This window comes from Oxyura jamaicensis, chromosome 22, assembly GCF_011077185.1.
Source record: "Oxyura jamaicensis isolate SHBP4307 breed ruddy duck chromosome 22, BPBGC_Ojam_1.0, whole genome shotgun sequence".
NCBI lineage: Eukaryota > Metazoa > Chordata > Aves > Anseriformes > Anatidae > Oxyura > Oxyura jamaicensis.
This window is the reverse complement of record NC_048914.1, coordinates 425,112-449,421: the sequence shown is the minus strand read 5'-3', so window position 1 is coordinate 449,421 and position 24,310 is coordinate 425,112. Positions and strand designations below refer to the sequence as shown.

The following is a 24,310-nucleotide window of genomic DNA, read 5'->3' as shown; positions in this document are numbered from 1 at the left end:
AGTAGAAAATCATGTCTGGCTCATGGCAAATCCTACCTTGCTGCAGCATCTGCATTCTGGTGTTGCATTATCCCTTCCCTTGCCAATCATCTTTTACAACAAAACAAGTTGTTTTTTTAAAGCATTCCATAGCAATAAAATCAAAGGCAATTATTTTCATAAGTACTCAATCACTCAAGCTTTTAGCTCCTATTGTTGTCACTAGCAATTTGAAAATCTGTTGTATCCAGATTCAAAAGGGTCTTCACTAATCAGAATGAATTTTTCTCACTCAACATTACTATTCCATCTTTATCATGCTTGCCAGACACAACATCATGCCTGCTGTTCAACTCCAGCTAGTTTGCAAACAGATCAAGACTGACCACTTACTGCAACTCCAGCATGGTAACTTGTCCCACAGGCAATAAGGATTAAACGACGACACCTCTGAATCTCCTTAATATGATCCTTCAACCCACCAAGGTTCACTGTAAACAAGATTCAGAGAGAAAAATTAGGGTGGCCAGGTAGCAGAACTTCTCAAGATTACCGGCGTTAATGTGCAGCGTTATGATCTCAGTCAAACACTTTGCAAAAAAAACTCATCACAAAAAATAACTGCCATCAGATTATGTGATTAGGGAAGCACTCCCTGTAATAAGACATGCACATTGTCTTACACATTTTCATCTCCCATGTCATCACCTACTTCCTCCTCTGTGAATATATACTGGGTACTGCTCTATCAAAAACAAACAAGAATGCATCTCAATTACCAGTATAGTCGTCAAAGTTGACCCTTCCTCTCATTGTATTAACAACGGATTCTGGCTGTTCAAAAATTTCCTTTTGCATGAATGAGCTGAAGTTACCTATAAAATAATAAAAATAATAGTTTACCACCTAGTAATATACATTTTCCCTATGTTTATGGGGAAAAGTTTGGATCAGAGACAATGACAGGCCAGTTACCAGTCAAAGATTACCTTTAATTCCTGTATGAGTATCTAAAAGAAAGGTTCATTTAAGCTGACATTTCATTTTCTACTAAGGCATTGGATCAGCTCAAAATGAGAACTAGATTCAAGATACCAGAACGTGTCAACTATCGGTCAGATCCAGAATTGCAAGCCTCCTAAGGTTCAATCTCAGAAAAAAACAGATGCCTCCAAGCAGAAGGCAAAATCCTCAGCTCCACAATTCCCATTACAGTGTTAGCTCAAGGGAAAGTCTCATTAGATGTAAGGACAAATTCTTTTGCCAGGAGGGTGGCTAAGCACTGGAACAGGTGCTCAGAAAGGCTGTAGGATTTCCATTCTTCAACATACTCCAAACTTGTCTAAACAAACTCCTGAACATGCTGACCTAAGGACACTGCTTTCAGTACAGAGACTGGGCCAGATGATCTCCAGAGGTCCTTTACAACCTTAATTATTCTGTGATTCTAGAGATGACCCATGCATCTACATTGGTGACATTCATAGGATTTTACCCTTCATAATTTGCTGAAGTTCCATCTGCAGGGTTTGGACAGCACGCCCAGGGTGATCGCCTGCTGTACGTTTGATCCGGTGAATGGAAAGACGGCCATCAACCACAGCTGCTACATCATCATCTTCAAGGAAAATCACTCTGTTGGTATGCTCAATGACAGCACTATAAAAGCATACATCATTTGCCGTAAAATGTTACTCGTCACATAATGACAAAGGCTACAGCCCTACTTATAATTCAACATATATTTCAAAAGTTACTCATTTCAATGAAATTTCTTTTAAAATGAAGGGAACACTGTAAAGAACATTTCCACACTACCAATACAACTGTTTTTTTTCCACCTAACTAATTATGAATTTCAGTGCCTGCTTTAAGAAGAAACTATGAATTCCTCAGACAAAGCAGCAGGTGCAGCAGTGTGATCTAACCATTAGGAGCTAGAGAGCAGAAGTCAGGAAGAAGGCTTAATACAAAGAATGTTCAACTACAGGTAAAAGGATCCTTTTTCTTTTCCAGCAATAAGCAATTGTCCCTCCCTGCATTTCCTTTTCCCCACGTGTAGAACTCTGCACACCTGTTAAAATACCTGAACATCTACTTAGACATACTCCAAGAATTAGGTACTATTGAATATCTTCCCTGCCTTCAGGTTACTTGAGAAGTGTCAATACTGGAATTACCAGTGGGGCTTAATATCTTTGACAGGATTTTAGTCTGTGCTTCATACTTCAACAAGGTAAGCTGTACTGAAATGCATCAGCTCACTACTTTAGTAGCTTTTGTTCTGACCTTGGGCGAGTCACTGAAAAGCTCTCTAAAATCAAAAAACATTGGAGTATCCCAAATCTCTCCAAAATGCTGATAAAATGAGCTCTAGAATTCAAACAGTGCAGTATTTTTACATTTCTGGAAAGAGTACTTATTTTCCTAAACAGAAAACTATGTGTTCTGGTAAGGCTTTTGTCAAGTCCTTCCTACCTCCATTAAAATGAGACACTTTTGTCTCATTTTTGTCAAGTCCTTCCTACCTCCATTAAAATGAGACACTTTTGATGATAAAGGAATTGCACATGTGCAGACATTCCTGGAGAAGCAACACAATCCTCTTAGTAAGTGGCATCTGTTCTGTTACTTCAGGTCTGTACTCTCACAGCTTTCTTATCACTCACCTCTGGAATCCTATTAGCAGGTAAGATCTGTCCCATGCTAGCTATGCTTGAAGAAGGATTAATACCATTAAAAAGTGTTAAAAACTCAAAGTGAGTTTACTTCTTTAACATTTACACTTTACTCCTCCTTTGTCTCTTTCAGAGCTGCAAATGGTAACTAATTGTTTGTAAACAATGCCAACAGCCACATAATTTATGTATTATTTACTATTATTCAGAAAGAAACTGCATCCCTGTCTCTTGTTCATGGCCTCACCTTTACAGACGAAATTTTTATATACACTAAAAGATGCTGAAGAACATTACCTAGCGTCAGAAGCAAAGTAGTACTCCACAGCTTTCTCCTCAACAGGAAAGAGGCAGGTGGTGCTGTCAACACGAGACAGGTTACAACTTCCTTTCTTGTCTTTACCTGAAAGACAAGAGGATTAGGTACTGCACATACCAACAAATCTGGAATGCAACTGCAGTGTCAGGCTCAATAAAAGGTCCCAAGGCATGGTATCAACATGAAGCACTATTTTCATCACTGTGAGTGGTCACAGTAAATTTAACAGCAACAAAAAGAAGTGGGCAGGATATAAGCAGTCATATCATTGTGCCCCTTCTCAGTTTTCTTGCATGGTTTTTATCTGTGTTTGAATTAAACTTGCAAGTGTAATGTTGTGTGCAGAGTTTTAGGTTTAGAGGAAAATATCAGTAACAATTCAAAACAAAGTTTATGCATGACTCCACGAGGAAAAGAAAATTCATGCTGCTTTATGGGCAGTCACATTTACCAATGTTTATTTTTGCAGTTTCATCTCCCTGTTTATCATTTTAAATCTCTCCTGTGCTCCTGTTTCACTAACTTTTCCTGAAGCTTTAAGAAATCAAGCAGGATTTCTCTATCTTGGCCAGTGACATCACTGGCTAATTCTTTCAGAGCTGCCACCTGTACAACCACGCTATTCCACTAAGTGCCAGCAGAGGTACCCAAACCTGTTTTTGTCTGGCTGAACGTGTTCAGACACAGATCACGAAATTCACAATTCAGTACTTGGTATTGCTACAGAGATATCAATTACAAGTTTCTCATTAGGATCCAAAACTTGGACAGCTGATAATCTGCTGAGTCTTACATTGTTGTTAGGGTTGTATCTAAGTGGACTGAAGGACACAGGATTTGAGAGTCAACTTCTGAAAATCCTGCACCAAGTCTTTATAAAAGTTTGGTACTTCACCAGGAGTCCTTCACTCTGGCACCTCCTGACACACTCCAATGCTCTAAATCCTCTTTAGCTGCAGAGAATATTTCTCAGCACTGAAGCACAACAAGAAAGCAGATGAGGACCAAAGCACCTACTGCTCAGCACTGACCTAAAAAAAAACAACTAGTTGCCAGTCTCTGTGCTTGGGAGGGGATTAAGCAGCTTACCCAGCAAAATGCAACTGTTGATGAGGAACAACAGCAACTGAATAATTTAATTTACTCTGTTGTTTGTTTATTCCCTAAGTCCTAATGGAAGTTCTTCCCACTGGGTACAGATCTGATTCAGTGATGTATGTAGAACTCATGATGTTGAGAATTGTAGTGTTGTAATTGAAAACGTAAAGAAAAAAATACTGCTTTCATGTTGATATTTAATAAGAAGGTACCATTCAGCCAACAATTTAAGGCCCTCCACTATATTTATCAAGTCAGCAAATTAAGAAAACAATTAGAAAGGATAGAGCAAAAGTGTTAGTTGCCATTCTCCAACAGAAGCACCCATACTTGATCAACACATGCAAATTTTGTTTCTCAAAATACATTTCCGCACATTGACTTTACTATGTTGCATTGCTTTCCTGTATGACAGATTCTACACTGAGCTGTAACCGCAAGGTGTTCTTATTGTGTTCACACGCATTCTGTGTTTCTTACAAAAGAGTGATCGAAAAGTTAATGTTATCAACCAATTATGACTTATGTTATCTGCAGGTTTGTTCGTAGATAATCCATTTATCTATGAGCAACTTGGATTGTTGCTGCACAGCGCCTACTCCCATTTACTAGAAATTAGAAGCAACACAAGTAATTTTTTAATCTTTTTCCTTCTATATCAAAGAATAGAGATGTCATGATGAATTAACACAGGCATAGTAAAAATTGGGGGAGACATGTTTTCTATGTATTTTAATATCATCTCACTTTCCTTTATGACGATTCTATGTATGTTTCAGTTCTGCAAAGGTACTACAGCAGATTAATACAACTGCTGCTTAGTAGATTCTTCTATGCTTACTTCAGCAGCACTGAAGTTTAGATTTCCATAAGAGTATTTTCAGAAGATGACAACATTATATAATTTTTCTTAAAGCCCCTGGGAACTATCCTGACCAGAATTTTACTCTAAATGCTTCAAAGTGACTTACAGAAAAATGCTTGGTAAAAAGAAACAAAACTTCACTTAATGTTTTTATTGAGGTAAACCAGCTCCTCAAGCAGAACACAGCTCACTTTTCATCAAACTGAAGTTTGTTTCTCCTCCAGCAAAAGCACACATTTCATCCACTAAGCGATGAAACAAGGTAAGCCTGCTGGTGCTGGAATTGCATTTATTTACAATAGCTAATAAACAGCTCTTTTCCTCTTATATAAAAGCTCTCTACAGCTTCAGATATGAACTTAACCTTCATATGTGATCTGATGAACTAAGTTCTTAAATGACACCAAACTGGGGGGAAGTGTCGACCTGCCAGAGGGCAGAAAGGCCCTGCAGAGGGACCTGGACAGGTTGGATTGATGGGCAGAGGCCAATGGGATGAGGTTCAACATGGCTAAGTGCTGGGTCCTGCACTTTGGCCACAACACCACCATGCAATGCTACAGGCTTGGGGCAGAGTAGCTGGAAAGCTGAGCAGAGGAAAAGGAACTGGGGGTGTGGGTTGATGCTCACCTGAACAAGAGCCGGGAGTGTGCCCAGGTGGACAAGAAGGCCAACAGCATCAGGAAAAGTGTAGGCAGCAGGACCAGGGAGGTAACTGTCCCCCTGTACTCTGCTTTGGTGAGGTCGTACCTCAAGTGCTGTGTTCAGTTTTGGGCCCCTCACTACAAGAAAGACATTGAGGCCCTGCAGCGTATCCAGAGAAGGGCTGCGAAGCTGGGGAAGGGCCTGGAACCCAAGTCCTGTGAGGAGCAGCTGAGGGAACTAGGGGTGTTTAGTTTGCAGAAGAGGAAGCTCAGCAGAGACCTTATTGCTCTCCACAACACCTGAAAGGAAGCTGTGGGGAGCTGTGGGTCAGTCTCTTCTTGCAGAGAACTAGAACTAGAAGGAATGGCCTCAAGTTGCAGCAGGGAAGGTTCAGGCTGGAAATGAAGAGACATTTCTTCTCAGAAAGAGCGGTCAGGCATTGGGATGGGTTGCCCAGGGAAGTGGTGGAGTAACTGTCCCTGGGGGTGTTCAAGGAAAGTTTGGACGTGGTGCCCCATATATTTCAAGCTGTTCAAATACAGTCATGCTAACAGAGCCAAGCGAAGTTAATTGCAGTCTCAGCACTTTGACAATCTGAAATCCAAAAGGAATTCTGGAAATGCTTGCAGTAAGATTATTGGTGGTCTCTTAAATAATCTTTTTTCTAACATCGTTTCACTCTACTGCCCCCCATACCCTTTTTTTTCCTCTTCTTCTTCTTCAAAAAAGGGTAACTTACTATTTCCTTCTGTAATCAAAGCTGCATAGAGCACAGACCACAACCTGCACTAAATCATTAATTTTGTGTGCGGAGCATTATGTCACAATACTTGAAATAGGATCAGTGGATTTTCTGTGTGTTGCTCATGGCGTTCTGGATCAAGAAGGAATTCTAGCTAACACCTTTGTTTCAGTATACTACATGGAAAGCAATAACCACATATTAAAAAGACAATGCAATTTGTTTCATTTTTGATTCCTTTCCTAATTAACTGGAGGATTTGTCTGAAATTTCAACTATTATAGTTTTTCTCTGGTAGGCACCTTCCTCCGTTTTTATGGATATTCCATCAAAAGAATGATCCATAGACTGTACAGCTGAAAGTGCAATTGGGAAAAAAAAAAAAGTGTTACATACATACATTTAGAATCACTGTTAGTTATCTGGCATCACCCAAGAGTAAACACAGACACAGCTTCCTGGGACTGGTTCTTCACATTACATTGCAGCAGGGTTATTAGCAACACCAGGAAGCAGTCAAACATACTGCCACACTAAGTCCTTTTGATCACTGCAGTGTTCATATAACTACTCCATTGCCCGGTAAATGAACAGGTTAGGAGGAGTCTACTTCAACAATGGTAAATTACAGGATAATTCTTAACCACTTTTCACACTCAAAGTACATCTGTGTGTCTATGGTCACACGACAAATGCGTGAGAGAAATGGGCAGAAAACACAGATCACCACACATAAGGTAAAAGCATTATACTTTTTAAAATTGAAAAGAGGACAATAAATTTTAATGTGTGATAGTGCTTGCAAAGCACACATTTTTGTTCATAAAAGCAAACAAGTCCCTGAATGACTGCATGCCACGCACATATTACGCATTTAAGTATCTAAGTTTAACAATACTGCTTTAAGATACTTTTTCCCAACCACTGGACATTAAAGCTTTGAAACTAATATTAAAGGCAGACATCAGGGAGCAAAAACAGCAGGTTGCATACCCCTCAACATACTAGCTTGAGGTACATGGTGGTAAAGCATACGGTTAAAAACTCATGAAAAACAACTAAACAAAAACCACCTCCTTTTTGTAATGGTTTAATTTACAACAGTAAGTATAAACATAACATGTACTCCAAAGCATGAAGCTGTTTGTGAAACCCCATCTTTGTACACTGGTGTGGGAGTGACTGGGCTGGCAGGGCTCATGCTTACCCGTCCTGTACAAAATAGGGATGTGGTCAGTAGAGAGCTTATGCTCGCTGCGCACTCCTATTAGCAGGGGGCTCCCTCTCCTGCAAGAAGACATCAGGTTACAAGCCTCAGCACCCAAAGATTTATCTCTCTGAACTGAACAACAAATGAACATCCCAAATTCAGCATGAACTCTGCAAGAGTAACTGAAATCCCACAGTCACCTGATTCAGGAACATCCAGACTGTTGCTCACTCTATGTATCTACAAACAGCTATTTGCATGTAAATTCAAAATCAGTTGCTAGGTTAACACATATGGTTAAATCAACCTGACTGATCCTCATGTTTAAAAGAGGAGTAGAAAACCTGAACACCAGGCAGGCCCAGCTGCAAGTCAAATGGAGTACTTGTCCACATGCTGTCACTACTGCAAACACAAAGGAAAAGATGAAGGCATCTCCTTTCAAAGCTCTTGCAATAAGAATCTACAGAAAACACTGTCTCCTCCTAAGCTCAGAGCTGACCTGTTCCAGACCAGTTATGATGCAGGTTGTTACTAAGAAATCTTTAAAATACTGGGTGCACCCTTATGACTGAACTGTTCTACTTTTTTAATTATGTTATAATAAATGGGGAAGAAGAGAAAGGAAATGAAGAACAGCCAACCTCACCCTAGAGTATACAGTATAACAAAAACAATCTCTACTATCTTCCAGATGGGGAAAAAATACAAAAATGGTAGAAAAAAGGGAAAAAGAAAAAAGAAAAAGGGTGAAAAAAAAAGCTACCTAGAGGGTACACCAAAAACATCCTTTTCTTTACAAAAACTTACCTGGTACCAACTGCTTGACCAGGATAATGAACACTTTTGAACACAAGGGCAAAAGCACCTTCCTGGAATGACAGAAATGCAAACAGTTTATCCCATCCTTTGAGACCAGGTCATCATTTCAGAAATCCCAACACATAAGGTGCACCCACGCTTCTGTGAACAAGTAAGAGATACTGAGCAGAAGGCTTCACAGATCTCTTCAGAGCCACCAAAAGCTCCAGGTGCTTCTTTCAGAAGGGTACCCCATCCCCAGAGCAGGGGAAGGGTACCCCATCCCCAGAGCTCCACTCATAGTGGAGCTGCCCACTTAGTGAGTTCTCACCTGACAGGCTGCCCCTGCAAGTGCTCTTGTTAACTCAGAGGGCTAAAGCCTGATAAAAAAAAAGTGCCAGCTCTGGGGTATTTGCCAAGGTATAGTGCCACCAAGCGCACGGGTGAACCACCACAACCTGCCAGAAACATTTGTTCTTGGTCTGCAGCTACTGCAGTTTTTTCCAGGGAAATCCGCGCAAAACCCATCTACTGAAAAATCTCCTGTGGGAGGAGAGGCTAATTGCAGTGCATCCCAACCCCGAATGGTTCAGCAAGGGACACGTGGAAGCCATGCGCTGTGCGGTGAAGTCCCCACAAGGGGTCAGCATCTCTTCCAGATGGAGGTTCCAGGGAAGAATTCAAGCACAGACTTGATCCAGCCCTGTCTGTCCCCTGCCTTCTGTGTGCTCCTGCTCAAAGCGCACAAGGAACTAGATACTGCTGATCCCCCAGATTTAGACATATTTCAAATGAATACTGAATAATATTAAATAAGAATGAATGGATGTCTGTTAGTAATTACACGAGGTACGAAATGAAACACCCTGTTATCGTGTGCCACAGAATGTCCCTGGCACTGTCAGGCACGTATTCAGCACTGCCCTAACCAGCAGTTCCCTGCATAACAACCCCATATGTTTGTTCTAGCGATGCACGTGTCTGTCCCTGTGTCCCCACCCTGCCCCAGGCATTACCAGCTGCTGGATGACCCTTTCCACCAGGGTGGTGAAGCTGACATCGTCGCTGTCACGGTTGTCATACATGTACTTCACCAGTTTGGCGATGCACTCCGTGTCCGTCTCCGACTCAAAGTCGTAGCCCTTGCTCTCCTGCAGCCATAACACACGTTTGGTAACTGGCCTTCTGTCTGCCTGCCTTCCTCTCCAGCCCTCCTTTTCCTTCCCACACCTTCTCCTTTCCTTCCTTTGTTCCTGTATTCCCTCCTTTTCTGCTTGCTGATTGCTTCCTTTCTTATTTCTTGCTTTTCCTGCATTTTTACCTCCTTCCCCTTTCTCCCCTTCCACCTTTCCTCTTTTCCCCTTCCACCCATAATTCTTTCCTTTCCCTCCTGCTCTCCTGCCTCCCTTTCCTCTGCATTCTTTCCACCTTGCCTTTCCTTCCACTCTATTAGCACGAGTGGGAGAGTGAGTGGAGGGGTGCAAAGGGGGGCATGAGGTGGGGTGTGAGTGCAAGAGGCAGAGCACAAGAGTGAGCATGAGGCTGAGTGCATCTGATATTAGTTACAAGTGCAAAAGAAAGCACAAGTGTTTGGGTAAGTGTGTGCCAGAGAGCAAGTGGGTGGATGAGAATGAAGTGGAGGTGCAATGGGCACGGGAGTGCAGGTGAGGAACAAGTATGAGTGTGAGAGTGAGCATGGGGGGTGCAAGTGGGGAAGAGTAATAGTGCAATTGGAAGAGTAAGTGGGGGAGTGAGTGGGTGTACACGTGAGTGCAAGGGTGACTGAGTGGGGAAAATGAGTGGGAGAGTGAGTGCAAGTGGAAGAGTGTGAGAATGAGAGTGACTGAGTGCGAATGCAGAATGTGTGTGTGCAAGTGCACTTCAGGAGTCTGCGAGCAGGGAGTGAGTGGAGGAGCACAAGATACGAGTAGGAAGGTAAGTAGGAAGTGAGTGTGAGAATGTGAATGGGGGAGTGAGTAGAATGACTGGGGAGCAAGGGAGTGAGCAGGGGAGCAGAAGTAAGAGTGAGCAGGGGAGTGAATACGAGTGCAAGAATACAAGTCTGGGAATAAGCTGGGGAGTGTGAGTGTGCATGGACAGGTGGGGAGTATGAGTTGGGAAGTGAGGGAGCTAGTGTAAGAGCATTAATGCAGGAGTGTGACAGTGTGGACAGTGGTGGAGTGACTTTGCTTGTCAGTGCAAGAGTGTGAGAGGGAGGGAAGGAGCAGAGAGCATGAACACAGGGCAGCAAGGAAGATGACAAGATGTGCAGGGGTGGCTCTGGCTTTCTCCTACCCACGCTGGGGTCCCACTCACCAGGAATTTCTGCAGGTCTTTGTAGTTGGTGATGATGCCATTGTGGATGACAATGAACTCTGGAGACAGAAGAAAGCCCTGCTCAGCTCAGCACAGTATCCTCGGCCTTGCAGCCAGTGACGGCCCATGCCCACAGCAGCGCAATACCCAACAGACAGCAGGGACCACAAAACGTTATAGTGTGTAAAATTGCACTTGGCAGAATAAAAAGTTTCGTTTCCCAGTGTGATTTCCTTGCTCTGCCCCATTCTGCTTGGACGGTAATAGCAGAAGATACATATTAATGACCTGGGTGGGACTAGGGCTGATGAAATCTTGTAAAGCTTTTGGAAATTCTTAAATGATTGCCCATTTCCAGCAAGCCAGAAACAAGAGAATGCTATACTCCCCCTGCCAGCTTGCTAGGGCACTACACCAAAAAACACCAACCAAGACACTTCTTTCTGTACAGTGGTGATGAGAAAAATATACATAAATACAAAACAAACAAACAAACAAAAAAACACTAAATTCCAAAGAACAGCTGGGTAGATTCTTACCATCCAATTTCATTCTGTGTTTCATCTCCTCTCTGCACTGTGGCTGTGCACCCACTGAACCTTTGGGACACTAACCCCAGCCCTTCATGAGATGATTCACTGCTGCAAGCACTCCATTGGAACATCCCCCATGGTCTGAAATCAATGCCAAACCCCTCCAGTTCCTGGTAACTGAGCTCAGCATCATAGCTTGCAATAAGCCACCTGTACTGAGTCCAGCCACCCCTTCCTGCAACACACCAGGTGTCCCAGAAAGCCACATGTGTTTCCATATACTCCAAGTCTCGCTCAGGACCACACATTTTCTCTAGCAAACATTCCTACCATTGTTTTTATCCGAGCGCTGTGGGTGGCTGTTGACAGGACTGGGCTCACCATGGGTAGCCCAACGGGTATGCGCAATTCCGAGGTGTACATCAAACTCGACGTCAAGATCCATGTACTGTTGTTCTGCAGGCAGAAGTGGAAGAAGTTTATTACAGAGGGCTGTCTCTACCCCAAAGACTGCGAGAATCTCATCCCACCTCCTAGGCCCACCATCAGCAAACCTAACAGAACACTAAGTGCGTGATGCTGCCACAGCAACGACCCTGTGCTCTAGCAAAGCACTAAAATTTCAGATTCACCTATGTTTAAGGATGTTTACAATTGAAATACACAGCTTCATTCCCACTCAGGAAGCCTAAACAAGCAGGAGAGAGGGCATCCCTCACCCCACTGCCCTGAGCCTTTCTTTCCCCCAGCACCCTGGCTATCTCTGCAAGAGGATTCCAAATGTAAACGCACACAAGCAACCTTCCTGCATTCCTTGCCCCACCAAAATAAAACTTAACTTTTAAGAAAGAATCCACCATAATTTTTCCCCTCTTGGGTGCAGCTTGCCATCCTGTCATCTCCATGGCATCAAGCTGTGACTAAACCAGCTTGTTTCATGGCTACATACCATTATGGCTAGAATATTCATTGCTACCTCGTCTCTAGAAAGGATACCATTAATATTTATTGGAAAAAAAAGTGTCCTTCTGTTCTGAAAATGTCTCCACAACCACTTTAAACTATGTATATCCAGTAGTTTTCTTGAGCAGACAGGCATTTCTTCACAAATACTTTGTATACTTCATATTTCTGTAATGCATGGATCATCTTGCCTAGCTTTTTCTGTTCCTGGTTTTCTCTATGCTATGATTAGATCTACCCACCTTATTTTGGATAAACAGCACTCTGCCATGAGGTCAACTTTTTTTTAAATCCTTGCTAATTTTAAGTTATGCAAATAGCTTGCTTTATATGATTTCTCCAAGTAACAGCACAACTTAAGTTTATAACACTCTTAGGTTAACACCAGCTCTTAAATGCAAACTAGAGTAATTTCACCTCCTTAGAAAAGCATCTTCCCATCCACACACAGCTTGCCTGTAGTCCACACCCAACAACTGTGTGTTTATTTGTGATCTGCACATATTTAAAAAAACTAACATTTCAATCAAGGGAATATAAGGAGGCAGAAACAGACAATACGCCATTCTGTGCTTTCTCATCAATTTGGCAGTTATACACATACATCCGTGCTTACTTTAGCTGCTCACTTAGTCCACGGCTACAGAGATTGACAGCTTTAGTAGGGACAAGTAATACATGTGGAGATTTAAAATCCAAGTAGTGAATTTATTAGCACATTTTTCTTTTTTTGGCCAAGCTCTATGTCTCCAATAATTATCTCCAAGAAGTTTCCATTTCCCCAGTTTAAGGAAGGTTTGTTTTGTCAGTCTTTTTAAAACATATTTCAGGTCTATTTTACATTAATAGGATGCAATTCATTTTTCTTGCTTGTTTTGTTTCTTCCTTGCTTGCTTTTCTTGCTTGATTCTTGTTTTCCCTGCAACATCAGGACAACATCCCTAGAATCACTTTCCATCACATGCATGAGCGTCTACATCTCTGGCATTCTATACACAAGTTATTTGGACATACTGTTTCTGGGTAAAACATATGACATTCAAAACGCACATGAAATGAGAGGACATTTCAAGGAAGGAGAGCAAGCAAAGAGTGAAAAGGTAATACATACTGTGCACCTCTTCATCCAGAGCCTTCACTTTCCCCTTCTGTTTGATAAGATGGATTTTGCAAGCATTAGCTTCCCAGTCTTTGTCATTTCCGCCATCGATTCCCACACCTAAGCATCACCACAGAATATGAAGAAAGACTGTGAAATGCAGAACGTATGTTACAATATTTTATGTAAATAAATCTTTTTCTTTTCTTTTTTCTTTATGATGCCCTTCCTCTCCCCAGCTGAGCCTCCAAATAAAGACAACAAACCCGGGAGATTAGAATTTTTACTTTGTCTTCTTTTAGGTATTTTCAAATCCTCAGACAACAGGCATCAAGAACATTTATAGAAGTCTGTATGTTGAAAGTTAATCCAAACTCTATCCACATGATCACAGACATAGTTCATTTCTGTTTCAGCTTGCTTCAAAAGCAGAAGACAATAGAAAACATTCATAAACCACATTCATGTACCAAAAGAATCATTAAGCCAAAATCCAAGAGCCAGAGATGCTTGAAGAGAGCTACCTGCAGAATCGTAGCCTCTGTACTCCAGCCGCTGGAGCCCTTTAATAAGGGTCTCCAGGATCTCCCGTCTTGTCCGGGGAACATGGTAGTTCAGGTAAGCAAAGATGCCTGTATGGGGAAAAAGAGCATAATTTACAATAAAGTCACAGCAGAGGGAACTGTAGGTGCTATCTATGTGGTACACACACCCCATTAAAAATCCCATCAAACTCAAACAGGCCTTCACATTGAGAATCCCTGCAGGATTCGCAGCTGAGGTCCACTGACATTTGAGACCAAAACTAACCACAAAAATCACTGAAAGGCTCCAGTTGGAAGGGACCCTAAAGAGTTGGAAGGGACCCTAAAGATCACCTAGTTCCTGGATCAGGTTGTAACAATCTCCTCGGGAGGCTGAAAGCACACAGGACAAGCCTGGGTGCGATGGGAGAGACTCCCCAGGTGAGCTGGACCTGGACAACAGAATGAGCTGCCAGGATACAACACAGTGGACAGGAAACTCACGACTCCAGGTGAAAAATTCAAGGTTCACTAAAATTGGACTTTGCATGCTTAAGAAGTATCTTCAAGAGAAATTCTTCCTTGAATAGATTTCTCTTACTAAGTTCCTCCCACAGACTCACTAAGAAAAACTCATTTAATTCATGCAAACCAACACCCTCAAACTAATTGAGCTATTTTTCCTGTGGGTTGCAAAGGCAGATAAATCACTGCTTCTATTTTTAAGCAGCTGGCACACAAACATGCTGGGGTGATGGGGACACACAAATTCCTAGATCTCTAATACCAACTACGGCTCTATTTCAGAAAGATTCCCTTTGGTGCCATCATGGAGCAGGAGCATGAGAAGACATTTACTTGTTGCTAGAAGTATCTGTACTGGAAAACTCTAATTCTCCCCAGTCCAACGTTTTAAGGGAGAAAAACATCTGCATGGAATAAAAGCACAGGAGGTTTTACACGAACAGTTACATATGTACATGACTGGTAATGCAAGGATTGTAATTAGAGAAATGTTATAAAAACACTCTTGAGGAGAACAGAATTCAGCCACTCAGCCACCCACACAAAAAGCCCTTCTTAAAGGCGTCCCAAATCTTTGACTTCTTCCTGACAGTGCAGCAGCCTGCCTCACAGTTTCCAGACTTCTGCATAGAAGACTGCTCGCAGGATGGCTCCTGAACCATGCATCTTTATGCTTACACAAAGATTTTACTTTAAAGAATGCTTTAAAAACTGTGTTCTTAAACTTTTCGTGTTTTAGAATTAAACTAAATAATTCAAAGCATTCTAATGCCTCAGTTTATTTTTTAAGGAGAAACATGGGCTATTCAGTTGATGGGTTGTGCCAAACACCACATAGCAAAGAGCTGAAAAATTTACAAGGCCTTTTTTAAGCTTTAGCAGAGTATTGTATCACAGCTGCCTGCAGTTCTGATCCTCCCTGGTTCCTTCTCCCTTTTACAGGGGCTTGGCTGCAGGTCTCAGGATAGGTTTGCCATGAGCTTCAACTACCCACCCGCTCCAAGAACACCTCTCCCAGCCAGCTCAAGAAGTTGTGCCTCCCTGCAGTGCTGCCACAAGAAGAGTGTGCCACGTCTCACTTATTTTCCTCTTTATTACTAGAAAAAAATGAGATGCACATTCTACCATTCCTCTTTCTTGAACCATCTACTCAGATTAAGACAAAAAAAAAAAAAAGAACAGCTTTTTATTTGGCTTCTTTTGCTTCTACTCTCATTTCCCCCAAAAGCCAAAGCCTTTTCCAATAACTGCTTGTTAGACTATTAGGACCAGGCTTATCTGCAATCTCTCCCATTGCTCCCAACAGCCCAACCCAACAGAGCACACCCACCTGCTGCGGCCACCTCTTGATGGCATCTGTTCAACTTGAATGTTGGTCTTCGTAATGACATGGACAGAGGCCCTCCTCCACAAGTCTCATAATTCATAGCTAAAAACTAGGTAATGCACCAGTGACAACAGTTAAGAACCCCTGCTGTGTTTCAAAAGCTTCCTCTGCTCTCATCCTACAAACCTTCATTCTCCACCCTTCTGGGGGAAAAAAAAAAAGTTTTCCAAATTGAGATACTTAGTTCACTCTGTTTCTAAGAACTACATTCTTCAGACAAACAGCAACCTCCCTGTTCACAAGTGAACTGCTTCCAAATAGCTGTCACCCAGGCTGAGGGGCTGCACATTTCAGCGGTATCCCGGACACCTAAAATCCTTTAAGTGACTTCCAGGCCTTAAGGAGAGTACAACACAGACAGTAGCAGGCAGCAGCTGGAAAAGCCCCTCTGTCTGTATTTGCCAGAATTCTCCTAAAGATACCCCCAAGATAAATTTAAAAAGGCATGTTGGGACCCAGTGATGCTTGACATGTCCCTTTATACCAAAGCCACCTGCCATACATAAGTAAAGCTACCTCAGAAGGCGTAATTACAACCAGCACGTGTCATTATGGAAATATGAAAGCTGCATACACTTTTCCCAAATAACTAAACAGTTTCAGAGCTGACCCCTCTCCCTTGTTTTACGTACCCTGGAAGCACACGCAAATGGTCCCATTCCCACCCAAACCCCTGAGCCTTCCAGCTGTCACCTCCAGGCAGCTCCCTGCGCTCTTGGAGCCCATCAGCAGCTCTCCAGGCACCCCCCCCCAAGCTCACTGCAGCGCACCGCTCCCACCACCACAAGTCCTGTCAAGTGGGACGCACCCTATCCAGTGAACGAGGGACGATGACTGGTGCTGAGGTGCTCGGGTGTGGCAATGGTCAGGCTGCCCTTGAAGCCCTGCGGACAGCAGTGGGATGAGAGGCACAGCAGCCCCGCTGAGGGGGCACAGAGGAGGCCTTCTTGGCCGGCAGGGCGGCCCGCTGTGTGACTCACAGGCAAACACGGGACAGTCTGCCTGGTAGAGGCACTGCTGGAAACTGTGAGGAGAAACCATGTGCAGAAGGCATGATATATGTAGGCCTACCCAAGTAGGGAGAAGAAAAGAGGAGGACGGGGAAGGGTGGAGAACAGGACAGCAAGCTTAACTTCAGTGGTCTCTGCAGCTGCCCAGCCACATTTGCATCCAACCTGGTTGCCCGTCAGCAGCTCCAAGCCTCTCTGACAAACAACTGGCAAAGACAGAGTCCTCCTCTGTGCCGACAAAATATGCACACAGCCACAGAAAGCTCAGCTTGCTTTCAGGCGATGACACTGCATCATGCCTGCAAGTGTTTTCTACTGGAGCACAGCAAGGTGCCCAACATGGTCACTTCAATGGCACCAGCCTATGGAAAGCGCAGAGCACATGTCCCCTCCTAGGTACCTGATCAACACATCTGTAACTGGTAGGTGCAGCCCCAGGGGTGAGGGGACACCAAAGAAACACGAGAGTCCTCCTCACAAAGCCCCACTGGAGACCATGTCCCATGGCACTTTTGACACAGACCCCTGGTGCCCCTGCAAGGCCACAAAAACAAAATCTGCTTTTTGGTTTGGTGCTACTTTTGAGGCAGGAACACTGTTCTCAAGTTCAAACATCATTCTGAGCTCAGGGCGCCCAGGGATTGCTGGTGAACCCCAGCCACCACTGGGCAAAAGACCAGCCTGAGTCAGAACCACGGCGTGTGGCTCTCAAGCTGGATCACCAAGCCATGATCCCTCTCCCTGCCCACGAGATGCATTGCTGAGCTCTGCATGACCTCAGTCCTTACCGACTCCTCCATGCGCAGGACGAATGCTCTGTGGTTTTCACCTGAGGCTGCACAGAGGAAGGTTCACAAAAAAGCAAAGGAAACAGAAAAAGGAAAAGAAAGACAATTCTGCTTTATGAACTGAAAATGGCCAGCTTTATGGAAAGCATCATTCTCTGGGTTCAGAAATCTGCCACACACACACACACAAAAAAAAGTCTAACTCAATAGAGTGGCATGATTATTACACAGAAAACTGCTTTCCTTTCATAAAACATTTTTGTGAATGTGTGTTGATCATTTTAGCCTCCATCCTGCTTCTGGCAGGTTCCAAGTAATTCAGAACCAAATAAAAGTGGCTTTAAACCAGAACCATTTCCCTCTACCAAGGGCTGCCTTTGGACATCTTTGTTAAATCTGAATCCAAATTGGTCAGTGACTTGAAATGTTATTATCTCTGCACATTTTAACAAGTTCAGTCACACCTGAACTGAAAAAGAATATTAAATGGACTTGGGTCCTCGTCACAGATCACAACTGCTAGCAGCATATGCAAAACTGCCCTGCACTGAAAGGGCACAGAGAAGAAACCTATTTCTTCCAGGCAGGAATGGGTCGTCCAAAATAAGACTGAAAAACAGTTTACTTGTGCTTGTACTGTAAACAAACATGACATCTATCTAGAAAGGAGCCACTTGGTATTTGTCTCAGGCATTGAAAATCTATTAATTACAGCACAATTGTATTCAGATTATTAGTAAGGACTAGGAAAAAAGTCTGAATCTAAGACTAAGAATGCCACAAGAAAAAAGGAAAAAGTGATTTTATTAGAAAACAAATACTGTGGAAAAAAAAGCCAACTATAAATACAGTATTAATGCTGTAAAACATGCAAACATTTTTCAAAAAAGACCATGCAAACACTGGGAGATGCTGTTTTGATTCAGTTCATTTTTTAGATCTTGACATGAAAATAGCTGGAGTGATAATGGGGACACCACTACAAAAATAAAATTCTAAGAATTCACCAGTGAGCAAAACATTTTACAAATGAGAAGGCAAGTAATATAAGCGGGTTTAAAACTCACAGAAAACATATAAAAAATGAACTAAAATAAACAGAATAATATCTAAAATGATACATAACTAACGTAAAAAAAGGGGCAATAAGGCAAGTGAAAATAAATGCAAGACTGACTGATCAGCAAGTTAAAACGAAACATTTGAAGGCTTATCACCCATTTATGACACGATGAATTATGCATAAATAACAGTTACGTATACTGGAAATATTTTCAAATGTATTTCATTTTCACCTTCTCAAACATCCCACAATGAGATGATCCTCAGTCCTCCCAACGAGCTGGAGAAAGCTTCAATAATCTACATTTTAAGAACAGCATTTTTACTGGCTCTACCCTTAATATTGGATTATTCAGGAATATGAGCAATCACATCTTGAAATCACATTTTTAAACACAATTCCACTGCCCTCGACAGATGAGAAAAAGACCCAAGGCATTAAATGCTTGCTATGCTCCACTGATTTAAGAGTACTCTTGAAAAACGTCCACTTCTCTTGGCAGCCAGCAAAAGGCGTTCTGCAGACAAGGTTTTGCTCCCAAGCTGTCGATCACATCTGTGTGAGCCAAAGGGCGTTCAGGTGATGCTGATGTCCCAGCATGACGCAAAGCACTGGCTGCTCAGAAAAGAACCTCTTTTTACTTGCAAGCTGAACAAAGATGACTTTATCCAGCTACAAAATGCAGCCTTCTCCGAGGTGGGATGTGGCAGCTGCAGGACGGCACAGTGCAACCCTACCTTGTGCTTTATAGACTAAAGACATTCCTTGCCATGCAATACAGGGATGTTTTCCTCCAAATCACAACGCCTTATTAGATCTTTACTCTCTCCCTCTTCATGCTTATATTCAAATCAACACACGTGACTCAAAAGGTGAAAAGATAAGAACTGCACAGATCTTTGTAGCTGCTTGAAGGCTTCCATGCAGAGCACTCTGTCACAAAGTGCCAATTTTTCTGTTGAAGTGACAACTCATTTAAGTTATAACAGCCAATAGAAACACGTTGGTTTTGTTGAAATTACAGTGCTGCGCAAATCCAGCAAATTTCCATCATGGTCCCACCATCAGCCTCGCCCCCCTTGCCAGCCTACGTCCCAGGTGCTGAACATGAAGAATTTGGGAAATCCAAGCAGAACCTTCTGAAACCAACCCACCATAATTTCAGGTCTCTAGCAGACCTGAAAATGGGAGTTTCACTTCCAGCTCAACTTACATATTTAGCCCCAAACCAACACAACTACTTTTCAGTAACAATGCCACACCTGCACTCTAACTTGGGCTCTGGAACAAGGCAGAAGGAGGAAGTATTACAGAAAATCAGGCAATATGAATGACATTTAATTACACTACTTTGACAAGCCTTGAGGTGCCACTATTTAAGGAGAAATACATGTCATGTGAACCTCCCAAGCCCCCATGTGAACTTCATTCTATCCTAGAACCGTATATAATTGCGGATTCCCAGCTAGAAGGAGACTAGCAGCAAACATCCTACTGAAATTTGTACCTGATAGGCTCAGAAAACACAATAGCTAACTAATATACCTCAAGTCTTGACATTAATATACTTCAGGATTAGAACAGCAGTCACGCTTTACAACAGAATAAAACATTTCAACTAGTAACTTGACACGGGACTTCACACATCGGGACTGAAAAGACTTGTTCACAATAAGATCTGCCATAGCGAGAAGTCCCGTATGTACTTCTCAAGTGAAATACGTTGAACATAGCTTTGAACATAAAACATTGTGTCTTACAGATGTGCTTTAACATCTTACCTCAGCAGAACAGGTATTCAGGTGCTTGTGCAATTCATCTCTCTCTCAGATCCATTTTTTAATAATCAAACACTAAAACTAAGCATTCTCAATGACAGCTACATAAAGATTGAATGTGAGATTGGATGGGGGGGGTTGGAACTTGATGATCTTTAAGGTCCCTTCCAAACCAAACCATTCTATGATTCCCCTATAACAGCTGACAGTTTTTGTCAAATTCATTATTTCTATTGTTGACAGTCACTAAACAACTCTTCCTGAGAACATTATTTTCCTGTGACCTTTCTGGTTTTCATGTTCCTCTATTTCATGGTAAGCACAAAGGAAAATGAAATGAATCACCACTTCCAGGTAAGAATAAATTATCTTCTCCAGCGTCTTGAATATATGAAGTTACTCAGGAATAGCTTCTCCTAATCCTTTTCTCAATCCCTTCTGAAAGCAGAAAAGCCTTCAGGCTAGACTTACTGTCAGATTTACAAATACCTTTATACTGTACTGTACACTGTTAAAATAATTTCAATAGATGATATTATCAGTACATCCACTTGGCAATTCTGAAGAATCCTTTGTCCTGGTGATGATTATCAGGCCTCTGGTCTTCAACAAATTAGATGCAGGTCGCTAAATATCACATGCATAATGTGTGTGACAGACTGGGAAAAGGAAGAAAATCTTTCTTCAAATTATAGCAGGGGAAAAACAAAGCCCTAACAAGTACTAACACAGATATATGAGCAGCACAGAACAAAATACCAAAACCGCATGGTTTTTGGCCCTCTCACTTTCTGTGTTCCCTAAGATGATGCTCAAAGTCCAATGGAGCAGGCTCCTGTTATTTGCTGCTCAGTGGGTTGGCGAGGGGAACACCATGTCAGCTGCTGCATGGGGGAAAAACGCTAGCTCCACACGACTTGAATGAGCGCAAGGTCAGAAACAAGCAGACTATGTTACCATGTTTGCTAGCTGTATATGGGAGACTTCACGTTCAATTCACCAAGTCTGCTGGAAAGAAGGCAAAGCAGAAAAAAACCCACTGGATGAAGAATCATATTTGTCCACTGGATACTTCTTTTACCACCTGCACACACACCTCCTTCTTCAGATAAAAAAAGACAGATTTCTCCTACCTAGAGCAAACACCCAGAGCACCAACTCTAAGGACACATTCTGGGCAAGAGCCACAGCTCTGTGCTTCACAGCAAGGCATGGACCTAGGCTTACAAATGGTATTGTGGAGTGTGGGAAGGGCAATTCCCACTGATGCAACCTTAGGGCTTGGAACTCAAGTCTTTCTTAAACCCATTCTTATCTCCGGTAATCACAACACCAGGCCTAAATTCTTAAATCCCTTTTTGTTGTTTGTTTTAAAGCAGTCATTGCAGACGATAGGTTTACTTATTTACAGAACAGTCCATCAGGCCTAGCTACCTTGAAAAACCTGTTTTCCAAACTATTTCATAGATGCCATTGAACTGGTTTAGTGCATTCATATCAAAGCACAAGCAATTTGTACCTCATTAAGTCTTTAAACAAGTAAAACATACTAAGAACAAATCTATCCTCTTGCAACAGTTAAAACCAGAGAACAGCACATCTAAGCAGCAAACCTGTCACTTATTTTAGACACCAAAGAAGCAAATTTTGAGGATACTTTACCTGTCAAGTGGTACAAGCATATCAGTTCACAGGACTTCATGAGGTCACATGCACTAAACCTGAACATCACGTTATTAATGCACTGAAAACATTGTGTTGGTATCCCATCTTGAGCCGTCATAGGGACAACTCAGATAACCATAGCAGAATTCTCACTTTCTCTTTTTAAGCTCAGTAACTAACTTTCTATCTGAGTCAAATCAGATAAAAATCGGAATGTGGACTGTGTACCCTATGGACAGCACAGGAAGATAAAGCAGCATGTATCCTCACACATCTGTATACCATAAACATTGCTGAGGGTTTCTACAGCCAACCCGCAGGAGCAATCAGGAGGAGGCCTCTACCTCAAGATAAGGACTTCTGTCACTTCAGCTAAGAGACTGTCAGGATGTCAGTATATGGTCAGAGGAGCTCACAGCCATTCTGTCTGTTTATATTTACAAGATGGAGAAGGCATCACCTGTATTTGATTGCCTTGTTCTTTTGCTGGAGGGTACTGCTGCTGTACAAAATGAAGCCCAAACCACCAGCACAATTTACATTTCACAATGTGAGCCCAGACCACAGTCAACTTCGTCTTGTACTCACCAGCTGTGCTGCGAATGGTAGCAGCAGAGATTGCACCCCTTCATCTTTGCCTGCAGGGCTGAGCCCCCAATCCACAAGAGCTCATATGGCACCACTCTCAGACCCCAAACAGTTCTTCTCCCGTTCCCTGCAAAAACCTTAACTGTCTTCACACTTCCTGCATTGAGAAGCTCTTTGGCTTCCAAGACTTTTTCTTATTCCATAAGTCTTCAGAGAAACATGCTCAGTCAATGCTCTCTTCACATTTTTCACTGCAGGACGTATCTATGGCTCCCAGAACAAGATGCAACAACATAGCCAATAATCCTTGTTGCTCTTCTTATTGTTTCATAATTCAGCTCAATATCTAAGAACAACCTTGCTTATATCAAAAGGGGAAGAAATATGTTAGACCTTGAGTGCAACTCAATAACTACCCACAGATTTTTCAGTGCTTATCACAGTTAAGATGATGAAGACCAGAACGTTAACACTACACATTTCAAAGGTTGGACCTCAAAAAAGGCAAGCACAAGGCACAAAAACTATGCCTATTCTCACAGCCAACTATTTATAATAATAATTATCCGTTCTATTCTTAGCTTTGCTCTACTTTGTACTTCTAACACAAATTAACATAGTGTTAAATGTAAGCTGAAGTATGAATTTCTGAGTGCCTCCTCAAGTCCACAGACTTGACAGTTTGAAGGTGATAGCGTTTCACCCCAGCTCAATCTCACAGAATCAATGAAAGAAATGGCAACTTGAAGTCAAATGCATAAAACAAAATCTTGCTCAGAGGAACAATTCTAATCTTACATGTAAAAGTAGAAAGGAAAAAAGCAAGGAAGGAAACATTGAAAGAAGACCCTTTTAATGGAAGAATGCGGAGCAAATGTGATAAAAAGGGGAGAGGAAGAAAACAGATAAGTGTTATTTCTATGTCCAAAAGTTAAGGTGGAACAACTCTACTAGATAGGCAAAGAGGAGCGTAAGGAGGCCCCTGGAAAGCCCCCAGGCTTGCTGGCTCCTGCTCTCGCCCATCAGAGGAGCACGTTTGGCACGAGTGGGCCAAGACGAGCTGGCGTGACCCCTGCCACGGATGATTCTCATCCACACCTCGGCCAGCTGACCTGCCTCGCCTCAGCGTGACAGCCCCCTCGTAAGAAGTTGCAACGACTCAAAAACCGGCAAGGCACCTGGAGATGGGAGCGGTCATCGCGGCACGGCCAGAAGCACGCCCCAAGCGCTGCCACCGAGAGCCGCCGCCTCTTCCCGTGCCGTACGCCCGCTGACAGGGGGCTGGGGCTGGGGCTGCCCTGGGGCCCCAGCACGGTGGGCTCCGTGCTGCCGCCGGCCCTTTGCGCGCCCCGCCGGCACCGCCGGTAATTCCGCGGAAAAAAAAAAAAAAAAAAAAAAAAAAAAAAAAAAAAAGTCCTTTCGGGCTAACCGGCCGAGAGCCGCCTCCCCCGGAGGCCAGGACGGCGCGGTGACACCTTGCCGTGACGGGACCAGGGCCCCTTCCCGCCTCGGCGCCCGGCTCGGGGGGCTGCAGCCGGGGCCGGCTCCCCCGGCTCGTCCCGCCGCCGCCGGCCGCCCTTACCGCACATGCTGCTCCCCCGCCGCCGGCCGCGCTGCCTCTGCCAGCCGGAGCCGCCCCGCCCAGCCCCCCCGCCGCGGGAGCCCAGGGCGCAGGCCCGCCGCCCGCCCCGCCATTGGGCCCCGCGTCCGCTCCGCCCCGGACCCGGCCCGGCC

At 43.2% G+C, this 24,310-nt stretch overlaps 1 protein-coding gene across 3 annotated transcripts in view; it reads right to left on the bottom strand.

Annotated features, from left to right (window-relative positions):
- GFPT1 (glutamine--fructose-6-phosphate transaminase 1) overlaps window positions 1-24,250 on the bottom strand; it is a 43,158-nt gene extending 18,908 nt beyond the window's left edge. For 2 of the 3 annotated variants that reach the window (XM_035345010.1, XM_035345009.1), the window contains exons 1-13: window positions 24,159-24,250; window positions 13,773-13,880; window positions 13,261-13,368; window positions 11,517-11,642; window positions 10,654-10,712; window positions 9,354-9,488; window positions 8,347-8,408; window positions 7,534-7,613; window positions 6,629-6,682; window positions 2,955-3,060; window positions 1,475-1,638; window positions 759-854; window positions 373-470 (exon numbers count right to left, since the gene is read on the bottom strand). In XM_035345010.1, the coding sequence (XP_035200901.1) occupies window positions 373-470; window positions 759-854; window positions 1,475-1,638; window positions 2,955-3,060; window positions 6,629-6,682; window positions 7,534-7,613; window positions 8,347-8,408; window positions 9,354-9,488; window positions 10,654-10,712; window positions 11,517-11,642; window positions 13,261-13,368; window positions 13,773-13,880; window positions 24,159-24,165 (1,203 nt within the window). In that variant the 5' untranslated portion in view covers window positions 24,166-24,250. The remainder of the gene's footprint in view (window positions 1-372; window positions 471-758; window positions 855-1,474; window positions 1,639-2,954; window positions 3,061-6,628; window positions 6,683-7,533; window positions 7,614-8,346; window positions 8,409-9,353; window positions 9,489-10,653; window positions 10,713-11,516; window positions 11,643-13,260; window positions 13,369-13,772; window positions 13,881-24,158) is intronic. The other variant, XM_035345011.1, reaches the window with a different exon arrangement.
- Between the last annotated feature and the right edge of the window lie 60 nt (window positions 24,251-24,310).